Raw genomic sequence first — 12,154 nt, forward strand, 5'->3', positions numbered from 1 at the left:
TGATAGAAAAATCCAGTTCCTTTAAGCAAATCTGTAATCACTGCTGCTATATTTCTTTGATATTTAACAAACAATAATCGAACCAAGACCAAATCGGAGTCTAGCAAATGTGTGCTCATCACATAAATCATACTTGTTGCAAGTTGTTAAGAGCATACCGTGGACTTTGAAAATGCTTCACTTAAATAACTTTGAGTGGGGAACGGAAGGTATAAAAGTGGTGAACTGTGTCCCTTTTTCTCCCAGGTTTTCAGGGTGTGGGATGTACAGACTCTTTCGCTATTACAAGTCTTCCATGACAGCCATGGAGGACCAGGAGACATGCAGATTTATTCTATGGTTTACGATTCCAATCATGGCATGCTTATTACAGGTAAGTGTACCCAATTAATGGCAGACAAAACTCATATCTTAACTTTTAGCCTTTTTCTTATTATGTTCAATTAGCCAACATACAGTAAATCATTCATTTTTGATGTAGTGTTCAGCGATTCATTAGTTAACGTATAACATCCAGTGCTCATCCCAACATGTGCCCTCCTTAATACCCATCACCCGGCTACTTCATCCCGCACCCCCTCCATTCTGTAACCCTCAGTTTGTTTCCCAGAGTCCAGACTCTCTCATGGTGTGTCTCCCTCTCTGTTTTTTTCCCATTCAGTTATCCCTCCCTTCCCCTGTGGTCCTCTGCACTATTCCTTATGTTCCATATATGAGTGAAACCATATGATAATTGTCTTTCTCTGCTTGACTTACTTCACTTAGCATAATCTCCTCCAGTTCCAACCATGTCGATGCAAATGGTGGGTATTTATCCTTTCTGATGGCTGAGTAACATTCCATTGTATATATAAACCACATCTTCTTTATTCATTCGTCAGTTGAAGGGCATCTTGGCTCCTTCCACAGTTTGGCTATTGTGGACATTGCTGCTGTGAACATTGGGGTGCACGTGTCCCTTCTTTTCATTACATCTGTATCTCTAGGGTAAATACCTAGTAGTGAAATTGCTGGGTCATAGGGTAGCTCTATTTTTAATGTCTTGAGGAACCTCCATACTGTTTTCCAGAGTGGACTTTTAGCCTTTTTTTAACTAGCACTTGAGCACTAACTAGACGAAAAACAGAAGTAGAAGGGGAATGTGTTAACTGTGATTTATCAGAGTAGATATTTAATTCAGTTCCATTCCTTCCTGTCTTTCCATGGCCAGGTTGATAAAATATGTAACTGCACTTCTTGAAAAAAAAAACAGGTCAGTGCTCTAAGTTCTTGAGCCTAGAAAGATAGCCTTACCCCTCCCCACCCTGCACCCCTCCACTTCCCCACCCCCTGCTCACATGCTAGATCTCTCTCTCTCTAATAAAACAACAACAACAACAAAAACCCACCAGGTTAAAAGGTAGAGCTGGGATTCAATCCCAAAGCATCTGGCTTCTGAAACCACATTCTTTCTCTGTAACTGCATTGTTTCCACAGCAGTAGTATAACTCACTGAAAACATAGAGGATTACCACAGGTTCACAAGCATATCTAGTTTTGTTGGTGTCAGTTCTGAATAAAGCTGAATAAAGCAAGAAGCAGCATGTGATGTGTTGCTGCATAAAAGGCAAAGCCAGTTCCGTTTTGACTCTTGGGAGCTGGAATATGAACCATCTTCGAGTGACTACACCAGCATCAATGCCCCCGTTCCTCAGAGAGGCAATTTGGCCCCATGCATTCTGGTACTGAGACAGAAGGTGCTGACCTTCCCACCTGCCTCTGCTTCTACACAATAAAGTGAAGAGAGAATAGTGTCCTAAATGACAGATCCGTAGTGCTGATGCCAACAGATGTGTTGCCTCCTTTACTTGTTGCCTCTTAAAAACACACTTCCTGAAGACACAAAACATTCTGCTAGGCCTTTAGGTTAAACACTGTTCACATGCATGCCTTCAGGCTTTAGAAGAAAAATGAACAACATTAACAATACTTCTTCCTTCTGGAACCCCAACCCAGAATGCATTTCCTAAGCATTTTCCCACTGACCACCTGTTCTGAGTTCCTGTGGGATTAATTAGGCAGGGAAATAGTTGGTGCTATCTGAGCTGGTGGAGAATATAATTATTTTTAACTCTGGGTTTTTTTTTTTTTTTACTGGATTTGGAGTGAACTAGCACTTCATGCTTGATAAGACGATTTTACATCTTGTAAAACAGAACTTAATTCTAAGTGTAAGCACTCCTCTTCTATATTAGCTCCTCCAAAAATAACATGCTAATAACTGCAAGCCTATTTTCTCCTAGTACCCCACTTGCATGTTTGATTATGGGCTCAGCATTTACAACCCACTTATCACCAGAGTAACTAAGGACTCAAGTATCAAGACAAAAGAAGAAGAGGAAAAGGAGGAGGAGGAAAATCAAGATTCTTTCCAGTTTTGTGTAATTCTGATAGTACTTTGCTTACAAAAATATACAGCTCTGTGTATTGCTTACATTGACAGCAGCCATCAATTTGACATCAGAATTACATGAAGCTTATCTCCCAGACTTTATTTCGTGCTTTGATTCCAAAGAAGCCACCATAGTAATCTTCTAAACCCTGATGACAGCAGCATCACATTCTGGAAATGTTTTGTAGAATATACTGTTGTTACTGTCACCATTGTTCATATTATTCCTCTATTATGACAACTCGTTTTTGTAAAGTTCTTTTACAAAGTGCTTTCATGCACTTTATTTCATTTGACCTGCACAACCACCACAGGAGGTAGGAATTATTACTTATCCTATTTTATAAATGACACACTAAATATTAAACAGTTCAACTGACTAGGAGGAAAACACCAGGTTGGGGTACCTGGGGGGCTCAGTCAGTTAAACATACAACTCTTGATTTTGGCTCAAGTCATGATCTCAGGGTCATGAGATCAAGCCCCAGGTTGAGCTCTGTGTGCTCCCCCCCCCACCCCTCCACTTCCCCACACCCTGCTCACATGCTTGATCTCTCTCTCTCTCTGATAAAACAACAACAACAACAAAAACCCACCAGGTTAAAAGGTAGAGCTGGGATTCAATCCCAAAGCATCTGGCTTCTGAAACCACATTCTTTCTCTGTAACTGCATTGTTTCCACAGCAGTAGTATAACTCACTGAAAACATAGAGGATTACCACAGGTTCACAAGTATATCTAGCTTTGTTGGTGTCAGTTCTGAATAAAGCTAGTCACAATATAATGTTAAAGGATCTACCAGGAAGTTCCAAGTGTTGGCTATCTGGCTACCATATTCCTGTCATATTTCTATATTAGATTATTTGAACAGAGAAACTTTTAAAAATTTTATTATGTTATGTTAGTCATCATACATTACCTCATTAGTTTTTGGTGTAGTGTTCCATGATTCATTGTTTGCATATAACACCCAGTGCTCCATTCAATATATGCCCTCCTTAATACCCATCACTGAGCTAACCCATCCCCACACCCCCTCCCCTCTAAAACCCTCAGTTTGTTTCTCAGAGTCCATAGTCTCTCATGGTTTGTCTCCCCCTCCAATTCCCTCCTTTCATTTTTCCCTTCCTACTATCTTCTTCTTTTTTTTTTTTTTTTACATATAATGTATTATTTGTTTCAGAGGTACAGGTCTGTGATTCATCAGTCTTAACACAATTCACAGTGCTCACCATAGCACGTACCCTCCCCAATGTCCATCACCCAGCCACCCTATCCCTCCACACCCCTCCACTCCAGCAACCCTCAGTTTGTTTCCTATGATTAAGAGTCTCTTATGGTTTGTCTCCCTCTCTGGTTTCATCTTGTTTCATTTTTTCCTCCCTTCCCCTATGATTCTCTGTCTTGTTTCTCAAATTCCTCATATCAGTGAGATCATATGATACTTGTCTTTCTCTGATTGACTTATTTCACTTAGCATAATACCCTCTAGTTCCATCCACATCATTGCAAATGGCAAGATTTCGTTTTTTGGATGGCTGCATAATATTCCATTATATATATATACCACATCTTCTTTATCCATTCATTTGTTGATGGACATCTTGGCTCTTTCCATTGTTTGGCTATTGTGGACATTTTTGCTATAAACATTGGGGTGCACGTATCCCTTCGGATCATTACATTAGTATCTTTGGGGTAAATAGCCAATAGTGCAATTGCTGGGTCATAGGGTAGCTCTATTTTCAACTTTTTGAGGAACCTCCATACTGTTTTCCAGAGTGGCTGCACCAGTTTGCATTCCCACCAACAGTGTAGGAGGTGAACTGAGAAATATTACCAGAAAAATCTTTTAAATCCTTCTTTACACAAGAACAGATTTTATCTTAAAATTTAAGCAGCTTAGGAAAGGGCTTCGTTAAATCCTGGGGCACCGTTTCCTAACAGGTGAGATTGGAAAATCGTGAGAAACTCAATACAAAGTGTTGACCTTTGATAATTTAATCTCCAAAACAATAAGAGAAGCTTCATTTTGTTTGATCTTTGAAATGCTTTGAGATTCTTTTTTTTTTTAAGATTTTATTTATTTATTTATTTGAGAGAGAGAATGAGAGAGAGAGAGAGCATGAGATGGGGGAGGGTCAGAGGGAGAAGCAGACTCCCCGCTGAGCAGGGAGCCCGATGCGAGACTCGATCCCGGGACTCCAGGATCATGACCTGAGCCGAAGGCAGTGGCTTAACCAACTGAGCCACCCAGGCGCCCAAATGCTTTGAGATTCTTATTTGTATTTCTAGACATTACACCAAAACAGAATGCGTAGTTAATTTTGACAGTTAAATCACATTTGCCATTTGTAGTATCCCTGTAAAACCAAACCAGCACCCTTAGGAAAATGCAAATAAGGTATACCTGCTCTTCAACTACTTCCCCAAGTTGATTTGGAAATTAATCTTATTTAATATTGATGTTGTAAGCACTGGCTTGGAACCGTTCTCATTCATTACATTTAATAAGACCATGTATACAGAGTGCTTTATCATTTGTTCATCAGAAAAGTCTCTCTAACAATAAATTCCAATCACTAAATGGAAGCTTACCTTCAGCAGAAAGCTGCCCATCACTGTGATTACTATACACCAGATGGAGAGGCATGGGGCAGGCACTCTCAAGAATGAAAAATGTAGACAATAAAAAAACAGAAAAATAGGGATCACTGAAAAGAGAATATCAATGAATCCAAATAGCTTGTACTTGAAAATTAATGACGCCCTCAAGGAATGCTTTTCTTTTGCTGAATAACATTTGCTTTATTTGTTAAAAATGTTTTAGAGAAAATAAGCATATCTTCACCACATCAGATATCCTAGGAATTGATATTACTAATCTCACAGATGGGTTGTTTCCAAACACAACCGACTGGGTAAAGTTCTTTGTGATTCAAAACTTCTAATGTTGGGTATTTGTGAGATTCTTATTTCTGTTCCAGGATCTAGTGTCATGGACATGTACCCTCTGACCAGAATGGTACAAGATACAAAACAGATTCCTCACACTCATGAACGAGAAATCAATGTCATGCTTTACAACAGATATTTTCACCAAGTACTTACTATCTGTTCTGAATCCATCATTAAGGTAAGTATATATTGGCTCTTCAGAAAGAAAAAGGCAAAATAGAATGTTCTCTTTTTACAGGTAAGTCTTTCAGTGATTAAGTAAATGTAGTGGCACGTGTGATGAGACTTGGCAGTAGAGCTATTTTTAAGCACTCATGAACCCATGAAAAACAAGTATTTTAAGCCAGGTCAGACTGCTTGCTATTAAGCTGCATCCTCAATTAAATAAATAAAGCTAGTTTTACTATCAGAATAGGAACTTTAAAGGAAATATACCAAGGAAAGAGTACTAAGATGGATGGATGGATGGATGGATGGATGGATGGATAGATAGATAGATGATAGATAGATAGATAGATACATACATACATACATACATACTTACATACATACATACATACATACATACATACATACATACATACATACATTTTTAATCCGAGCTATGGTAAGAAGGAAGGGAGAGGAATTTATAAGGTTTACTATAACCCCTATAGGTGCAGGATATGTGCCAAGTGCCTTAAATCCATGATCTTATTTAATCTTCACACCGGTTCCGTGTGGACAGATAAAGGGTTCCATTTTAAAGATGAGGAAACTAGGAGCCATGGCGTTCAAGCAACTTGCCCCAGATCACATAATTAGTAAGCATCATAACTGGGATGTGCACCCAGGTTGGTCTATTCCTCTGCATTCCACTGCCTTGACACTACCATGCTCCCCAGAGGCCAGGGTATGCAGCCATCCTAAGTGCATCATCTGGCAGTGATGGCTGGCAGGGTTTGCTTCGGAGGGCCATCCTTTTATTTCATGCATGCTCTCCAAAAGGAGACATCTGGAGCAGTAGAGAGCATCCTCTGGAGACCCTTTAAGTCCCCTCTCAATCTCTGACTTTCTATGTTGATCTGCTGGAGATTTTCTCAGGCCAAAATCTCAGGAGTTCAGTTAATGACCACCTACTTCTTATAATGCCTACAGAATAAGTAGAGGAAAACTAAAACTAAAACCTACTCCATTTTCACGAACTATGGACTTCTAGGGGGGAAATGGCTTCCCTGTAAGGGGAGAAGGGGGCAAGGAATGCATCTAGGTGCGTTTTCATACCTGATTGATTGGTTTAAGAGGGAGCATACTTCAGGCCAGAACATGGGTGACCTCTGAGACCCGTTCATGCCGTGGCACGCATTTCTCTTCTCCTTTAAGGACCTCGTCTGTACTGGGGGCACTCAGAGGTTGAGAACGTGGGCTCTCAGTCCAGACTGGCCTCATTCAGGTCAGTCAGTGGCCCTTGGTCGGCCTCTAGACGATTCCACGAGTCCCCTCTGGTCCTGCTCTCCCTCCTTGATTCTAGCTATGACGGCTGTCTTCAGCTCCCTGGAGGGACAATGTGCCTTCCCATCTCTGGCCCTTTGCTCATACTGCCTCTGCCCCACAGACCTTGAGGGCGACCATCTGTCCTGCCAGTGCAGTTTCATTACTCACTGACAGTCTAGTTTACATGTGAACATGGCAGATCCATGAAGAAGGAGAGATTTAGACCAAAAGGCTGAAGGTCTAGAACTTCAAATGTGTTTCCAAAGAGAAAGAATGTTGTGTCTTGACATGTTTCTGGATTTTCTGATTACACCCAACCTGATTACACAGACAGCCTTCTCTGAAATCTCTCTCTCCCTCCCTCTAAGAGTGAGGCCCGTGTCCCTAATCAGAACAATTCTTGGAAAGGTCAATGAGCTCCTTCCTCAGGGTTCTCTTATTCTGTCCTGTGACTCCTGGCTGATTTGGATGAGTGCCAACAGGGAATAAACTCAGTTTGATTTTTTTGTCAGCTATACTTGTAATGGTTACATTGCTATCTGGCTGCTAATCTGGTTTCGTGCTCACAGTAGTAAAATTGCTACTTTCTCCACAGCCAAGCCTGCCGGGAACAGTCACTGCCTGTCTCGGCTGCCTAGGTATACAGCCGACACACTCCAGGATCCCACAAGAACTACTAGATGGCACTGCATCTGTTAGAGTGTTCTTTGATCAAACCAACATTCAGGGCAGGAGTACCAATTTTAGAAGGGCAGAGTACCAATTTTGAGGATGTTTTGAATATTACAAAATTTTTGTAAAAGCTGAAAGGTATATGGATGATTTGATTTTTTTGTTCTTTCCTACAGGTTTGGGAACTCGAGACTGGCCTCCAAATATACCAGATTTTAGACCCTCATGGCTTCAGTGTTGAACTGACTGCTGCAGCTATTGATGAAACTGGATTTCTTTTTGCCACAGGAGCATATAATGGTCAGATTCATATCCAGAATAAGGCCTCCCTGCTTTAATGCCCTGAGAATTTGTGCTAGGAACTCATCCATTGTGTGGGCTAGAGAGAGAGCATGAAGCAGGCTGGAATGTGTCAGCATGCAGGACAGACTGTTCTGCCTGACTGAACATCAGCAGACTCTTCTGTAATGGGCATCAGAGTCCTGGTATCAATACCTCACATCACATTTATATTATTGCTTTAACATTTGCAAAAGTCTTTCACGTGTATCTCATTCTATCTTTGGCAGGACTTGTGTTGCACTGACTCCTTTTGTCCTTTTACTTTGGGGTACCATCAGCTAAGAGGTGGACATTTAGATTTAGTACTTGCCGATAATATTTTTACTGACAGTAGATTTGGGGACCAGACAAAAATCCAGCCAACTCTGTTATACAACACCCAGAATTCTATATTGGACTTGCTTATGAGTCTCAGCTCCTTGGGGACATGTGCCATGTCAAACTTGAGAAGATGTCAAGCTTAGGTGGTGTTATGTTGCTTGCTGCTCCTTATGCTATGGAACACTGTGTAGAACTTTCTAGAACTAAGCATTCCAGCCTGCCTCACCTTTCACCTCACCTTGCTCTGACCTCCCATGAAAGAATTACTTTATCTAGACAGTATGACCGACTTGTATGCACTACTCATAGTTTATTTATTCTAGAGATATATTTACTAAAGAAATTCTTACTTGGAAGCCAGTTGGTGGGATGAGTGAACATCCTGATGTGAAAGTCTGATTTTTCACCATGTGACAGATAACGTCCACATGAAATGAAATCATGAATGCTAAGTTGATGGGGTGTGAATAAATGCAACTGCTCTGCATGTGGGACAATTCTTAAGAAAGCAGTCTTAACTGCTCTAGAAGCACTCTCTACACACATATGAAAATCAGTTATAATAGAACTTCTGAGCAGTGGACACAACTGTTACCAGGCATAAGCGTCAGCAATTCATACAGATGACTAAGATAGTTTTGTTTTCATGCAAGCAAGTCCATTTCATTGTTAGTGCTAGGGTCTAGAATTTCTTTCAACATGGACAGTTTGTTCTCCTCAGAGGTCACTGACAAAGATGCTGCAACATCCTAGGACACCCTGGAAAGTAGGATTCTCTGACTCTCAGAGCAGCTCTGCTCACAAGCCAGCAGTTCCCCTCATTCCCACCCACCCACCCACCACCTAAGCCAAGCAAAACTTCTTCCCACCCTCTGCCCCATTTAATTTGGCTGCTAAAGTCTCAAGGTAGCAGGAAATCTGGGCTGTGACACTGTGGTCCACATATGCAGGACTGAATGAGAGCATTCCTTCTTTTCATTGTTTGTATGACTATGTTCCTCCACAACCATAAAGTGTTTGAGGGCAGGAACCATGCCTGTTCGCTTTGCATTCGCAGCTCCTTGCATAGTGCTGAGTATATAGGGAGAATTTAGTTAGTGTTTAATGATGTTGTGAACAAACAAATGGTAGGAGTTGTGAGTATTGCTGAAAGAGAGAACCTGGCAGAAGGAAATAAAAACAACACAGTGAGAACATTATGGATGTCCAACAGGAATAGAGCTGGGGGATGTGAAGTTGGGGAGTGGGTGGGATTAGGGTCAAGCAAAGGGAAGAAAGTGCTGTGAGGAGCAGTCCACTAGATACTAAACCACTAGAAATGCCCATGTGAAGAGAATTCCTACAAGTGATGATCTAGAAATAGCCATTCAACAACCGCACTGTTTATCACACCTCCTGGCCCCTTGATCAAGCTCTCCTAAATCAAATGACCCAAGTTAATTGTAAAGAAAGTATGATTTCAAATGTAAGAAGAAACTCAATGCCTTTGTTGCATTTCCTTCCCATGTAACTGATAAAACAACTCAAAGCTTGATAGATTCCTACCTGCTGGAATTCTTTTAAATGTTTTATTACCCAAAAAAAGCAAAAGTCTTCGAACACATCAGCACCTTAGGAAATGTGATGTCATTGGATTGATCTTTTACTGTGAATGACAATTGTGGCATGATACTAATGAATGGGAAAATATCGGGGAGTATTTAGCAAACTGGAGGGTTTGGGAGAATAAGGGCAGAAAAGAGCCACTTCAGCCAGAAAGCTCAGCTAGGAGAGTCTGAGTGTTTCAAGAAAACTGTCACAAATTTCAAGACCTTGCCTAGTCGTGTTAATTTTTATCAGCCTGTGACAAACAAAGGCATACAGAAATGTATTTTGTGCACAGCAAGGCTGAGATTCACTCGTCAGTCTTAGTAGAAAATAAATATAGGATAAATTGTTGGCAGAACGCTTTCAATTAGATCAATTTTGTCTGAGATAAAAGCCAAGCTTTCTATAAGTTATTTGTATCTACATAGTCTTCTTCCTGTGTGCTTAGGAACAATTAAAATCTGGGATTTCGGCAGTGGGCAGGAGATGAAAGTGTTGCCGGAAGGGAAAGACTGGAAGGAGGAAGAACATTGGCTTCGGCGCCTGATTTTCCTGAAAGCCCAGGAAAAACACCAGCATTTGGTCCTCACCTTGGAGCGCAATGGGAAAATCAAAATGGTCCAGGTGTGTGATCCTAGTTTTATATTTGTACTCTATGTGCTCTTCTTGGGAAAATCGGCGGAGTTATTGGATGAGCCCCATTTCATTCTTCTCCTGCCAGTCAGCTGGGAATAGCATTTCTCCACCAGTCTTCCTAGGAGTTTCTTAATTAAGAGCATCCTTGCCCAGGTCCAAGCCAAGAGCAAAAAAGAATGGCTACTCAGGGACAGCATCTCACCCACCCAGGGTTTGCTGAAGGATTAGTCAGGAACCTCTGGAGCAGGTATCAGCAAGGTGAAACTTACCCACAGCTGCCACCTCTGACATTGTTTATACCCTCATCTGGGGATAATTCACTGCAGAGCTGCTCCCCAGCAGGCTCTGTGAAAGGGAGCAGTGATTCCTCTCTGTCCTGAGAACCCATAATGCATTCAGGGATGCTCAAGTCACTTTTTCAGTTTGTCACCAAAATTGCTTTGTTTACTTTAAGGTTAATGATGCAATCTGCTCAGGGCCATTTCGGGAGGATTGAGGTAGTCTAATTTATTTTTTCTGTGAGTCTATTACCTCCAAAGAATGCTAATGCCTACTTCATATTTAATGAAGGCTAGATCATTTATCCTGGTTACTGAGTGGATCTCTCTCTGCCTAGAACTCAAGGACTCTTTGACTTTATTTTCCCCTTCTGAAAGCTAAGATCAGAAAAAAAAAATCAAATTAGTTTAGCAATCATGAAATTTCAGCATTATTAAGGTGACTGATGTCTCTACTGCTGGAAAAAAGGAGTGAAAAACATCCCTGATTCAACATATTCTTCCCACGTTGTCTGAGCAATTCAAATAGCAGCATAGGAAGGAATTTCTTAGTAATACACTCTACAACACAACAATGGATTGATTTCCCTTCTTTAAGGTAGTGCAGTTGACCATCAGTATGCTTTTCCTAACAGACGATGACAATAACAAACACTCCTTTTTTAAGGATTGCAAAAAAACAGCCTGGTGCTGTTCCCACATCAAAATTGGTTTTGGTTTTACTGCAGCATTTGTCACTTTGATTATTCTCGTTCTCCATGTCTCCAAAATCTATAGACTGAGCTTGATGAAGATTGAAAATCTCTCTTATTTGTACTTGTATTCTTGCTGTGCCCCGAGCAGGTGCTCATCAAGGATTGAGAAAATGAAGAAATACAGGAAACGTTTTATAAAATATACAATAGTAAATGTTTGGGAAGGTTTGGGGGGTTAAAATATTTTATTTATTTATTTGAGAGAGAGCGAGCTAGAGAGAGAGAGAGAGAGTACAGAGGGAGAGGGAGAAGCAGGCTTCCTGCTGAGCAGGGAGCCCGATGTGGGGCTCAATCCCAAGACCCTGAGATCATGATCTGAGCCAAAGGCAGACGCTTACCTGACTGAGTCACCCAGGTGCCCCAATGTTTGGGAAATTTTAGGGAATTTTTATTAATGTTTAATAATGTTGGAGGGAAGAGCTTTAAGCTCTAAGCATAATGTCGAAAGCACACTTATAATTTATGGTTAATGCCTTATTACTATTACTCAGTGTTATTTGCCTATTAAAAGTAAGATATGGTTTGATTTACATACTTATTTTCTAGAATGACCTTGAACAACATGGGTTTGAACTGTGTGGGTCCACATACATGCAGATTTTTTACAGTACAGTATAGTACTATGCTATACAGTACAGTACTATAAATGTATTTTCTCTTCCTTATGATTTTCTTAATAACACTTTCTTTTCTCTGGCCTA

The 12,154-nt window shown here is 40.8% G+C and overlaps 1 protein-coding gene across 1 annotated transcript in view; it reads left to right on the forward strand.

The window, feature by feature from the left end:
• WDR64 (WD repeat domain 64) overlaps positions 1–12,154 on the forward strand; it is a 146,557-nt gene that overhangs the window by 88,983 nt on the left and 45,420 nt on the right. Inside the window, exons 11-14 of the mRNA XM_045876185.2 lie at positions 247–373; positions 5,419–5,567; positions 7,711–7,834; positions 10,233–10,408. Of these exons, the coding sequence (XP_045732141.1) occupies positions 247–373; positions 5,419–5,567; positions 7,711–7,834; positions 10,233–10,408 (576 nt within the window). The remainder of the gene's footprint in view (positions 1–246; positions 374–5,418; positions 5,568–7,710; positions 7,835–10,232; positions 10,409–12,154) is intronic.

The sequence above is a fragment of the Mirounga angustirostris genome, unplaced genomic scaffold (genome assembly GCF_029215605.1).
Source record: "Mirounga angustirostris isolate CCGP_5_RB_7025 unplaced genomic scaffold, mMirAng1.0.hap1 SCAF_6, whole genome shotgun sequence".
Classification (NCBI taxonomy): Eukaryota; Metazoa; Chordata; class Mammalia; order Carnivora; family Phocidae; genus Mirounga; species Mirounga angustirostris.